General features: G+C 35.9%; 1 protein-coding gene across 2 annotated transcripts in view; it reads right to left on the reverse strand.

The window, feature by feature from the left end:
- The window catches only part of atrnl1a (attractin-like 1a), a 421,271-nt gene that overhangs the window by 193,253 nt on the left and 214,864 nt on the right, over nucleotides 1-13,154 (reverse strand). For both annotated transcript variants that reach the window (XM_052150500.1, XM_052150501.1), the window contains exon 22: nucleotides 11,496-11,548. In XM_052150500.1, coding sequence (XP_052006460.1) covers nucleotides 11,496-11,548 — 53 coding nt within the window. The remainder of the gene's footprint in view (nucleotides 1-11,495; nucleotides 11,549-13,154) is intronic.

Below are 13,154 nucleotides of genomic sequence, written 5' to 3' on the forward strand. Positions count from 1 at the left end.
TCCGAATCTACTACAGCATCTACACTGTGGGAGACACTTAAAGTAGTTATCAGGGGAGAAATAATATCATATACTTCAACTCTCAATAAAAAACGTAAACAAAAACTGGACGATTTAATTGATTCTATAAGAAGGGTAGATTACCTCAATTCTATGTCTCCCTCACCTGAACTATATAAAGAAAGGTTGAACCTTCAAGTTCAGTACAATCTGTTATCAACAAATAAAACTGAATGGTATTTATCACGTTCTAAAAGTTATATATATGAACATGGAGAAAAAGCAGGATGACTTTAATAGTTAATCCAATTGAAATTAATACCACTTTTAAGAACTACTTCTCAAATTTGTATACTTCTGAAAGCCCTGAATCTTACACTGAAATTTTTGAATTTTTAAATTATATAAGCATACCCACCCTCAATTCTGTGCAGAAAAATTCTTTAGATCAGCCCATACAAATAGAAGAAATTTTAAACTCGATCACATTAATGCAGAGCAAAAAAACTCCTGGTCCTGATGGCTATCCAATAGACTTTTACAAAAAATTTGCAGATAAATTAGCCCCTATTCTTCTTGATATGTTTGAGGACTCGTTGGAAAAGGGTAGCTTGCCACAAACCTTGAATGAAGCAAACATTATACTTTTACTAAAACCTGGAAAGGATCCCCTGAAATGTAACTCTTACAGGCCAATCTCTCTCTTAAACTCAGATGTAAAAATTTTGGCAAAAATCCTTGCTTTCCGTTTAGACACAGTAATAGAGAACTTGATTTCAAAAGACCAAACCGGTTTTGTCAGAGGTCGTCACTCTTTTAGTAATATCCGGAGATTGTTAGGGGTAATACACTCGTCTAAATCTTCTCATCTTGTTAGATGCTGAAAAAGCATTCGATAGGGTGGAGTGGAAATATTTATTCTTTGTGCTGGAAAGATTTGGATTTGGTACATCTCTTCTCTCATTGATTAATTTATTATACCTTTCCCCTAAAGCATCTGTAATTACAAATAGAGTATGTTCAAAGTATTTTACCCTATCACGGGGTACAAGACAAGGATGCCCTCTTAGCCCTTTACTTTTTACTTTAGCCATCAAGCCCCTATCTATAGCATTAAGACAGTCACAGCATTTTACTGGTATTAGCAGTATGGGCATAGAACATAGAGTATCCTTATATGCTGATGATATGCTGTTGTACATTTCAGATCCGATCTTGGGTATTCCACAGGTAGTAAAAATATTGAAACAATTTGGAACTTTCTCAGGCTATAAACTGAATTTTTCGAAAAGTGTTTGTTTCCCCATAAATAGTAAGGACCTCCATATCTCGAATACTGATATACCTTTTCAATTGTCTATATCGGGTTTTAGATATCTAGGGATAAACATCACAAAGGGATTCCCTAACCTTTACAAAGAGAACTTTGCTCCTCTAGTCGACAAGTTAAAGCTAGACCTCAAAAAATGGAATTTGCTATTTCTCTCTCTTACAGGTAGAATTAATTGTGTAAAAATGAACATCTTACCAAGGTTCTTGTACTTGTTTCAATGCATTCCAATATTTTTAACAAAATCCTTTTTTCAGAACTTAGACAGTCTTATTTCATCATTTATATGGGGTGGAAAAACACCTAGGATTAGGAAGGAATTTCTCCAAAGACAGAAATCTCAAGGCGGATTAGCGCTTCCTAATTTCAGGTATTATTATTGGGCTGCAAATATCTCAAAAGTACTATATTGGCTTCAGAACCCCAAAGATGTCTGGTGTATTTCAGAAGCAAACTCTTGTACTTCATCATCCCTTCCTACTTTAGCTTTATCTAAATTGCCCCTTTGTATTTCACTATATACTCAATGCCCAGTCGTCACAAATACTCTCAAGATTTGGTTCCAATTTAGACAATGTTTTGGTTTCAAAAACTTCTCCATGACCAGCCCTATATGCAAGAACCACCTATTCCTTCCAGCTCAAATGGACTCAGTCTTCAGTCAATGGCAACAGGCAGGTCTTGTCAAATTTAGCGATCTTTTTATTGATGATTTTTTTCACCACTTTTTCCAATCTCTCCTCAAAATATAATCTGCCAAGATCACATCTGTTTAGATATTTTCAAGTTCATCATCTAATCCAAAATCATTGTCCCATATATCCAACCATTCCTCCCAGTACAGGATTGGATGAAATTTTAAACACTCCCTTACATTCGAAAGGTGTAATTTCTAAAGTATATAATACTTTAATGTCAATAAAAAATATTAATCTAGACAAAATCCTTGCAGAATGGACAAAGGATTTGGCAGTGGATATATCAGATGAAACATGGAATAATGCATTATTTAGAGTGAATGGAACAACCTCCTGTACTCGCTTGGGTTTAATCCAGTTCAAGGTCCTTCATAGACTTCATAGGTTAGGCTGTCCAAGATATACACAAATGTAGATGATACATGTGAGCGCTGTTGTTCTGCTAAAGCAGACCTTGCTCATATGTTTTGGTCTTGTCCCAGACTGCTGGATTATTGGACAGTTATATTTAAAATTTTGTCTGAGGCATATATTAAGGATATCAGGCCTAGTTTTGAGATGGCTATATTTGGAGTACCTGTACAAGGTGTGGTCATGTCCAAAAATAGTCAAGACGCATGCGCTTTTGCATGTCTTTTGGCTCGGAGAAGAATATTACTTGATTGGAAATCAAGTAAACCACCTTTAGTTTCACTCTGGCTTAGTGATGGGATGCTGTTTTTGAAACTGGAAAAAATTAAATATTCTCTTAGAGGATCCACCAAACGCTTTTATTCAGTATGGACCCCAATGATTTCATATTTTGAAAAGGACGTAACTCTTCCCAAAAACTAAAACTAATATTGTTATTAAAAGGCCCGTGCACAGTGGAACGGATAACGCAAATCAACACAATGGGCTAACAATGATGTCAATTATTTCCTCACTGTTTGTAATATAACAACCTTGAGACTCTGTTTTTTCATTTTGGATTTACTATAGTTTATATATTTTTTCTTTTTTCCTTTCTTTCTTTGTTCAGTGGGTGGGTTGTGGAAAAGGGGGAAAATTGTAAAAACAAGGAGCATTGTTAACTTTTTCTGTATATGACACGTCACTCTGTTCTTCCTTCAATATAAAAAAAAAAAAAAAAAAGTACTTAACTCCAGGTTGCTCCGGGGGAATTGTCCCTGTAATAAGTGCAATGTAAGTTGCTTTGGATAAAAGCATCTGCCAAATGCATAAATGTAAATATAAATATGCTGTCTTTCTTTAAATCGTTGGTGCTTGAGGGAACGATTTAACAAACCTCTTAACTGGAAAAGTGGCTGTGGAGGTCTTTTTACTGAATGACTATGATATGACATGGTAAATATGACCCCTGGTTTAACAAGGACAATGGTTCGATGACAGTCTTGACTGCATAATATTCATCATCATCATCATCATCATCATTTTACTATAGTTTTATTACAATATGACCCTGATGACACTGGAGGTCACACAGTAGTAAACAGCTATCCATTGTGTTGGTGGAGGAGGCATTCAATTATCAACTGCTATGGTGAGCTGCATTATCGCCATCATTATTATTATCATGTTTGATGGCCCTTGAGTTTGGTCTTGCGATAACAGACATTAGTACGTTCAAAGCTGGTAGAATGAGCCTGTTACAAAGATGAAGCATAAACATAAATCCCACTCGGTGGGTAAATGTCACTGACGTTCTCTGAGGGAGCTAGACTTCCTTCAATCCAACTACCCTTTCGTCTTTAATTGGTCAAATTAGCGAGTGTGTCTGCCCCCCCATATTTGGAGCAGGACAGCTGAATCACTGCACACTTGTGATGAAATCTGCACTGACAGTGTGAAGGGAGCAGTGCAAGTAAAAGTTAAAGCTGGAAGCTCAAGACTGTGAGGTGCTGCTTGTAGTTGCTGTGTGTGTGTGTGTGGTTTTGGGTGGTTTACAAGGACATTTTTATAGGTTGCAATCTGGTAATAACAAGGGTTTTATGCTATATGTGTGGTTTATGAGGACATTTCTAGTGTGTGTGTGTGTGTGTGTGTGTGTGTGTGTGTGTGTGTGTGTGTGTGTGTGTGTGTGAGAGAGAGAGAGAGAGAGAGAGAGAGACATTTATGTTTAGTACACCATACAAGGAGAACAAAATGAAGAAGGACAGTAGCTTTAATTTGAACTGAGAGTAATATAATCATAGATAGCATTACACACAGAGGTTATCTTAACCTACCATGACTGACATCAGACATCTTTAATATGTGCAAATTCAGACATGGCTCACCATTAAAAGCAAGTCTACTTTTATAAATGGCAACTTCTGTAAATCATGACCCTGAACTTAGTGCTTCATTAATAATGTCAATAAAACAATGAGCAACATGTGTTGCTGTGATTTCAATACATGTAATGGAAAACACTGGAAAACACAGCTTTGGGTGGCTTCATGACAGCAACAGCAACATGACAAAAGACACAGATCACACACAGTTTAATAACCTGCAAAACAGACTGGTTCTCGAAGTAAAAATCCCATTAATTATCATACATTTTGAAATGATTTTAAACAATAACTTAATAACTTAAATGATAACCCTTTAAATACAGGCCTACTGTCTGAATAGTATGATTGATGATATGTGCTTCTGTTGAAGACATCACCCCATGTTATTGCAGATGAATTAAAACAAAATAAATAAATAAATATTAACAGCGGAATGCCTGTTTAAGAGGCTCATGATCCTACACAGAGAGATCCACCAATCAGAGAATCATGGCCAACAAACCCACTCACTACCATGAAAAATGACACAATCTCAAACTTCTTATATATCTGCATATACCTGAATATTTTGCAATAAATTTAAAATGTGTTTATATATATATATTGTTAATACATTCTGGCAACACATTACAATACATTTAGATTTGTTATACTTTTACAGCATTTATTAATCTTGGTTAATGTTAATTCATTAATTTAATTTTCATACATTGTTAAAATCAAAAGATGTATATGTTAATATTAGTTATAGCATTATGAACTAACATAAACTAAAAATGGAAATGTAAACTAATTGTAAACTAATATAACCATAGACTAATAAATGCTGTAATAAAACATATTGTTCAATATATTGTTCATGATACGAACGTAATCCATTACCTAATATAAACAAATGGAACCTTATTGTAAAGTGCTCCCTAAGTTATCCTATTCACAGCAAACAGGAGTCTGATTTGCTCATAAATTCTTCGCAAATCCCTTACACATGCTTTTGAAGTAACATGTTACCAGCTTTCTTCTATGTACATTACGGAACAAGCTTGATTAATAATAGCTTTGAGAATCTTTTTGCCATAATGGCCCAGACATATTTTCAAGGTCTTATCAACTAACTGATAGAACAAAGGACGTGTTTAGAAGCCAGATAGCATATAAGAACAGAATGTATCACTTAATGATGAATTTGCATGCATTAAAACAAATAAAGTGGCTGCCTAAATATGCTTATTTGAGAATGGATTTAATCAAATGGATTTTGTCTAGCCCAAGAGCTTGATTTTAAAACTATTCAATTGGCATCAGAAGGCCGTGCACATAAGTCTGGTCTGGGAAGAGATTTCTGGGACATCGGCAACTGATACTGACAACACTAATGATTTAGAACAGCCATTTCATTTCTCCTTGAGTACAGACTTAGTTTAATTTCCTGCTGTCTCGGGAGGTTTGTATGGACTTCAAAGTCACATCATCCTCCTAAAGATGATGATTCTTGTCTGTGACTGTGTGATTTCCTGTATGTCTCTTTCTATCTAGTGAGGAAGTTATGACCGTCCTGTACTTGTGTCAATCACTGTTACCGAACAAATCCGTACACAGATAGAGCTGTAAGGCTGCCATCTAGTGCCCTGAAATGAAACGAAGAATGCAATGTGTCTGTGTGTTTTTGTGTGATTTTCATTGTGTGATAGGGAGAAAAAGATAAAGCAGAGCCAAAGATACGGAGTAGACAAAGCTTTAAAACAAACGTCAATATTGTTTATTGCAATATTTTTGCTGCCATTTTTATAACAGCTGATCTACTTTGCAGCTGTACTTCACATTCTCTACCCCACTTGCATGTCTCCATACATTTGAATAAACTAATTACTACTAATAATAAATGAAAGTAACAATAAAGCACAAACAAGAGAAATAAGTAGGTGTGAATAATGCACAACTGATGCAAGTTCTGAACATACTTGAATACTATTTGCTAAAACGGTACAACAAATTGCTTTTCATTCAAAATCTAAAATGCCAAACAATTGTTTTTCCTTGAGAAAACACAATGGAAAAACACATTGTTTTATAAAGCTTGAGTATTAAACAGAGAAAAATATGAATACACGTACAAAGTCATTTCAAATCTTCCATTTCAAATTCATAATATAATGGTTATTTTAAAACATGGCCTAAATCCATTGCATAAAGTAACAGAGATTCTTTTTAGACTGGCTTTTGAACAAACATCTGAACTTTAGGTAGTGAATGTAAGAAAAACTGCTTGCCCAGGATTGTAATGCAGTCCCTGGCTTTATGACATGTTATTAAGGAGGGATAACTTATAAAATGGGTGAACCTCTTTTTTTTTTTGTTTGCACATTTCTGCAAATTCTAGGCAAAGGGTGGCTACTTTGTAGATGCTAAAATATAACATAGCTTTGAATTATTTTTGATTTTTTTAGTCACAGCATAATTTCCAGTTCCATTTCTGTTATTCCATACATTTTATGACAGTTCTATTTATACTAAAATGTGAAAAATAATAATAATAATAATAATAATAATAGAGAGTAAATGACCCACAACTTTTAAAAGGCAGTTGGTTATATATATAATATAAATTATAATTTTTATATAAATTATATATACATATATTTAATAATTTTTATATACATTTGAATATAATATAAATCATATTTTGCTTTTAGAAAACTAAGCCACTTTTTAGGATCATTATGATTTTCTGCATTTTTTCAAGACATTTAAGTACTTTTCAACAAATGTAAAAAAAAATATAAAAATCCAATGTTGCAAAAAGGAAGACAAAGAGAAAAATTTGAGAGGTATTGTTGTATATTCAGATTACTTCTTTTAACATAAACTTGAATTTGATCATTAAGTCTCCTCACATTCATTCTCTCTCAGGGGAGGGGTCTTAGTCTCCTCAGGTGTGAATTACATTAATATTCATGATCATTCACGCCTCCTCGCATATGGCCTTTCTATAAAGTTAAAGGACTATATTGTTTTGTATGAATGAGTGATCAGGATGGTTTTCAAATCATTTTGTAGCAAAAACTCCTGTTCCTGTTCTCAAAAGGCTCGTGAACATATGTTTAGTATGTGTTATATGGCCGTATTTCAGTGACTTTTATTTTTTAATTTTTTTCATAAACCATGCATAAACCTTATTTTCTCAAAAATACAAACATGTACATACATGTTGCTCACATATTTTGTAGCCCAATTTGTGCTGAATACAGTGTTATCAGACTTAAGCCATTAATGTGTTTAAGCAATTGAAAAAAGCACAAATGTCAAGGCATGTCAAAACTTCTCCAGGGTCCAAAAACACCCTCAGACCACAGAGGGTTAATTGTAGGCTAATGCCCCTTCCATCCATTTTTGTATGTATAATTTCCTTCTCCTCAGGAGCACTATTAAAGTATTTCGGGACAGGACCACACACCACCGATGACACTACAAGTGAATGGCCCTTACTACTGTTCTGGTCACTTATTGGTAAAATTATCTCTCTGAAATGAGAGCTTTTTTATTTAGAAATATATAATTTCTCTTCTTTTATGGCTGGTTCAGAAACCTGTAGGGCCCCATACATTATTTTTGTTTAGGGCCCCCAAAACCCTAGGGCAGGCCCTGAAACTATCATCATAAAATCAGGAAGATACACTAAACATACACTATTTTGTATTAACTTTTATTAACTTTATCCAAATATTAGCAAACTTGGCACATAGAAACAACTAAATGTGCTATAAGTTACCTTTGCGTTGGTAAATTGGCAATCATGAAAACTGAAGCCATTCCACCAGCATCACTGAGAATGGTTAGCTAGCTATGCCGGAACAGTTTGTAATTGTGTCAAGCCGAATCGTGCACATGTGGAAATGCTACTTAACCATTCTGTTCTCAGAACAGTTTGGCGCGATGGTCGAAAAGTGGCTAATGTTGTTGTATAGGGCTGGGTAAACAGAATTGTTTTAGCACCACAGAGATACAGTTACACCCTTTCGAGAAACCCAACCTATGAATGGCTTACTTATGGTTGTCTCTGCATATTATGCTGGGAAAGTAGAAAGTATTTACAAAACCAAAAAAGTTACAAGCTTCAGCTTTAACTTAACACCAAAAAAAGATACAGTGTGGGTTACCGATATAATTGTTCAGAAGTCGCACTCCAAATTGTTCAACATTATATACTCAAATACATGTTTGATGATTCTCCCCAAGACCTCATGCTAATCAGTTTCCTGATGCAAGCAATTTTCAGTAACAACACAAACAGAACATAACCTCTCTTACTCCCTGAATTCCACCACAATCAACTGTCCTGATATCCTGAACGTCATCCAACCTCAATCAACCTGGTCAAATAAGCAACATGTAAACTTCAAAACTCAGATGTGGGTGAAGCCAGGAGCACATATGTTTCACTTTAGGCTAAGTTCTTGGCATTTTTCAATCAGGTCTACAAATAGACCTTATTCAAAGTAGCGCCATATTTGATTTTTTGGCATGGCAAGCGCAGTATAAAGCTGTATATAGCTTCTAGATTACATAACATTTTTACAACTAATTTTAAAGAATATTTTTTTTCTTCTGCAATTTTTGGAAAGATGTTCAGTACAACCCATTGGAAACCCATTTTGTCATTCCTGCCAAAAATTAAAGACGGCGTTAATGTCCATAAGATCCTCGGCACACAAACAAGGACAGAAGAATCAGACAGAAGCCAAGATGAACACCACAAGTCGAGTTCAACTCCTGAGCTGCCCACTTGAGTATGAGTATAGATGAATGCCTGTGTGATTGTGCCCTAATGAGGGGTTCAGGGGAAATGCTTCCATCTGTTGTGCTCCCATGGATTCAGAATGTGCTGTAAATATTTACATTTGTGAACAGTGGAAATGGAGTTTGTAAGTGCATGGACAAAATGTACTGTACGTTTGACACTGGTAATATGTTTGTGTGAGGGCTGTGTGATATATAAAATATTTACAATATATTTGGAATGATTTTTGATGGTATAAAATCAAGCAACACTGTGAACATCACAATGATTTCAATGCTCTTTTTATTTGGCCATTATGTTTCCTACAGACTGTAACATTAGACTACCGTAATTTCCGGACTATTGAGCGCACCTGAATATAAGCCGCACCCACTGATTTTTAAATAAAATATTATTTTGAACATAAATAAGCCGCACCTGTCTATAAGCCGCAGGTGCCAACCGGTACATTGAAACAAATGAACTTTACTCAGGCTTTAACGAAACACGGTGTGGCAGCGGGGCGTAGTCAAGCGCCCGTCCGGGAGAAAAGCGGTAAGGCGCTTACACCTGAGCTAAATTATGTCTAACACCGGTGTCTAATTTCAGTAAGCATGGGGAGAGCGGCATAAAAGGCAGCAGCCACAGAGCTGAGAGAGTGACACACGTCAGTCTAGTGTTGGCGCATAGAAGAATTGAGAAACTTTATAAAATTGATTGTAAACATTGCTGTGGCCATTAAAAGCCTTACCTGGAACGTCAAGTGCCCTGCTGAAAACTGTCACACTGGTGCCCGTGTGACAGTTTTCCCAAGAAGGACACGTGAAGCAGGGCACTTGAAATTAGACACCGGTGTTAGACATAATTTAGCGCAGGTGTAAGCGCCCTTTCAGCTTTTCTCTCCCGGACAGGCGCTTGACCACGCCCCCGCTGCCACACAAGGCTTGTAATAAAACTCCTCCTCTTGTGCACATGAAACCACTGAAGTCATCTCCTTCGGTGTCGGAGTTGAATAGCCTCAGATTTAGTTGTCTTTTTGCACTGAGTCAATTCATCACGCTGCTGTTTCCAACGTCTTATCATCGACTCATTAAGACCAAGCTCCCGTGCAACAGCCAGATCAATCGCCTTCAACTTGAAAGCAGCATCATATGCGTTTCTCCATGTCTTTGCCATGGTGAGGGTGACAAAATTACTACCGTAATCAGAATGATGGGAAGTTTGAGCGCTTCGATTTAATCTAAACAGTAAACAAAAAAAGTTGTTTTGACCTTAACCCGTTCGGCAATTTCATTGGTCTAATGAAAGCTTCACGCCGCAAAAAAACTGAGCACGTCACAGAATGTTCTTTTTTTTTTTTTTTTTTTTATAAAATTTGAAAGCGGGAAAAATCCATATATTAGCCGCGTCATTGTATAAGCCGCGAGGTTCAAAGCGTGGGAAAAAAGTTGCTGCTTATAGTCCGGAAATTACGGTAATATCTCAACCCTTCCTTGTCTTATACATTCACGATATGACATACATTTAGACAGATGTTTAAACATTTTTTTTTAGTTAAAACACTTCAGTAACAAAAACAGCGTTAAAAGTTTGTAAGTTTGACTCCTTTACATGAATCAGTACAAACTTTCAATGATTCAATTCAAAAGTCCGAATGAACTTTTATTTTTGCAAATCACTAAAAAGGATCTCAGAAGCCTTTGCATTATAAATTAAAAAGTTTTAGATAAACACTGGTGTTGAGTATTATTATAGTGGTGCATGTACAATAAAAAATTAATACTTTTCTCAACAAACACAACAAAGAAAATGTGTGTAAAACATGCTCTGATTCTTTTTTCTTCCTTTTTATTTTTTTAAAGTTTTTTGGTTCTATAGTTTAAAAATGTTTATCTACTTGGCAGCAATACCTCTTTGGGTGAAATGATCAGGGTTCCTACTCTTTTTGACCAAATTAATGTAATTACTTTTCCATGACTTTTTCAGTTGTTCCTGATAACTGGAAATTGGATTTTAAAAAGCATTTTAATTGACAGAATGGATAATAAATCTTTCAGATCATTTGCAAAACACTGACCAATTCAACTCAAATTTAGACAAAAAAAAAAAAAAACTCACAAATCTGAAATCCCTATGAAATATATTCACAATAGAAATCTTCATGACAGGCCTGAAAAACACTATTTTAAAATTCCCTGAACCCAGAATGATGGTGCCTCTGTTTGAAAAAACTAAAAAAATTGTATTACAGAGCAAACACATACATATTGACATATACGTACATTAAATATTGTCAAAGTGCTGAACATTTTTAAGATTAATTTCTTAGCTATACTACCCAGCCCTGTGATGATGTGTGTATGTGTGCAAGACAGAGAGTATAGGACAGGTGTTGAGTGAGAGTTACTTACAATAGCATGTGCCTCTGAATGGGTTGCCAAGGTAGCGATTTTCAGAATCACATCTGCAGTACATGAACAGGAAATAACAATTAGCTTACATATATGAAGCAGAAAAAAAAAAAGATTTTGCAACTGGTTTCCACACATTATCTGAACTAAAATAGTTGTATTTATTTTTTTAAAGTACTTTTCTCAATCAATATTACTAAAGAAATTGTAAGAATGGACAATGGAGTGTGAGTGTTCTTGGGTTGTGGGACCATATGGGGCTGTGTGGTTGTATTTTAAAGGTGATTTCTCCTTATGCTCCAGGTAGTAAATTCATTATCATTGAGTAGGATGATAAGATTCCACTCCTGCTCAGTTCACACTGACATTGAACAACATGGCATACAAATGGCATTAAACCTCAATAGTTTGCTGCAACTACAATACTAAGAAAATTTGTCACAGAGACCGGTGATATATCTCAGGACACTTATTTAATTAATAACTTTCAGGGAGTAGTATAATGTTTTGCATACCAACTTTAAGGTGACATTTTGGATTATTTATTAATGGTCACTATTTCATATAATTACTATTATTCATTATATTACTATTTATCCCTGATAGCACACATACGTCACCCAGACGTCTATTTGATCTAGTTGGCGTATTTTTTAGGTTGTTTGTAAAACGTCTAAAACATTTCCTCTCAGAATTCAATAAGACATTCAGCAGATGTCTTTGAGACATTTATGATTTGGAATGTTAGTTAATCTGAGCATTTTAAGATGTCAAGCAGATGCATTCTTTTTAATTTTATGGTACCTAATCCCGGAGGAGTCTGAGAGGCCCCCACAGATGATAATTCAGATCGTTTAACAGAACAAGCCTGTTTTCCTTTGAGGCATGGGTCCACCAATTCAGCCTTAGGAAGTGAATATTGGCTGATCGATAGAAGCATCTCAAATGAGAATTACCTATCTAAAATCTAACATTCAGCCTAAATATCTTTCATTTTTTACTATGTGCATGGTTAAACAAACTTCATTTGTTTAATTTAATGATGCTAATAGAATAGCTCCCAAACTGTAACCCACAATTAAAGTAACACTTTAAGACCCGTGAAATCGGGGCCTGGGTAGCTCAGCAAGCAAAGATGCTGACTACCACACCTGGAGTTGCAAGTTCGAATCCAGGGTGTGCTGAGTGACTCCAGTCAGGCTTCCTAAGCAACCAATTGTGGGTAGGTAGAGTCACGTTGAGTTAACCTCCTCATGGTCGCTATAATGTGGTTCTCGCTCTCGGTGGGGCACGTGCTGAGTTGTGCGTGGATGCTGCGGAGAATAGCGTGAAGCCTCAACACATGCTAAGTCTCTGAGATAACGCGCTCAACAAGCCACGTGATTAGATACACGGATTGACTGTCTCAGACATGGAGGCAACTGAGATTGGTCCTCTGCCACACAAATTGAGTCACTATGCCACCACGAGGATCTAGAGCACATTGGGAATTGGGCATTCCAAATTGGGGAGAAAAAACAAAAAAACAAAAAAGACACATGAAATCAAAACGTTTGGTTACGTATGTAACCTCCGTTCCCCGAGGGAGGGAACGACACGTTGTGTCTTTCCTCCGCCATGTCGCTGAACCGAGCCACTGTTGTGGCCGGACCATTTCCG

Source organism: Xyrauchen texanus, chromosome 20 (genome assembly GCF_025860055.1).
Source record: "Xyrauchen texanus isolate HMW12.3.18 chromosome 20, RBS_HiC_50CHRs, whole genome shotgun sequence".
Lineage (NCBI taxonomy): Eukaryota > Metazoa > Chordata > Actinopteri > Cypriniformes > Catostomidae > Xyrauchen > Xyrauchen texanus.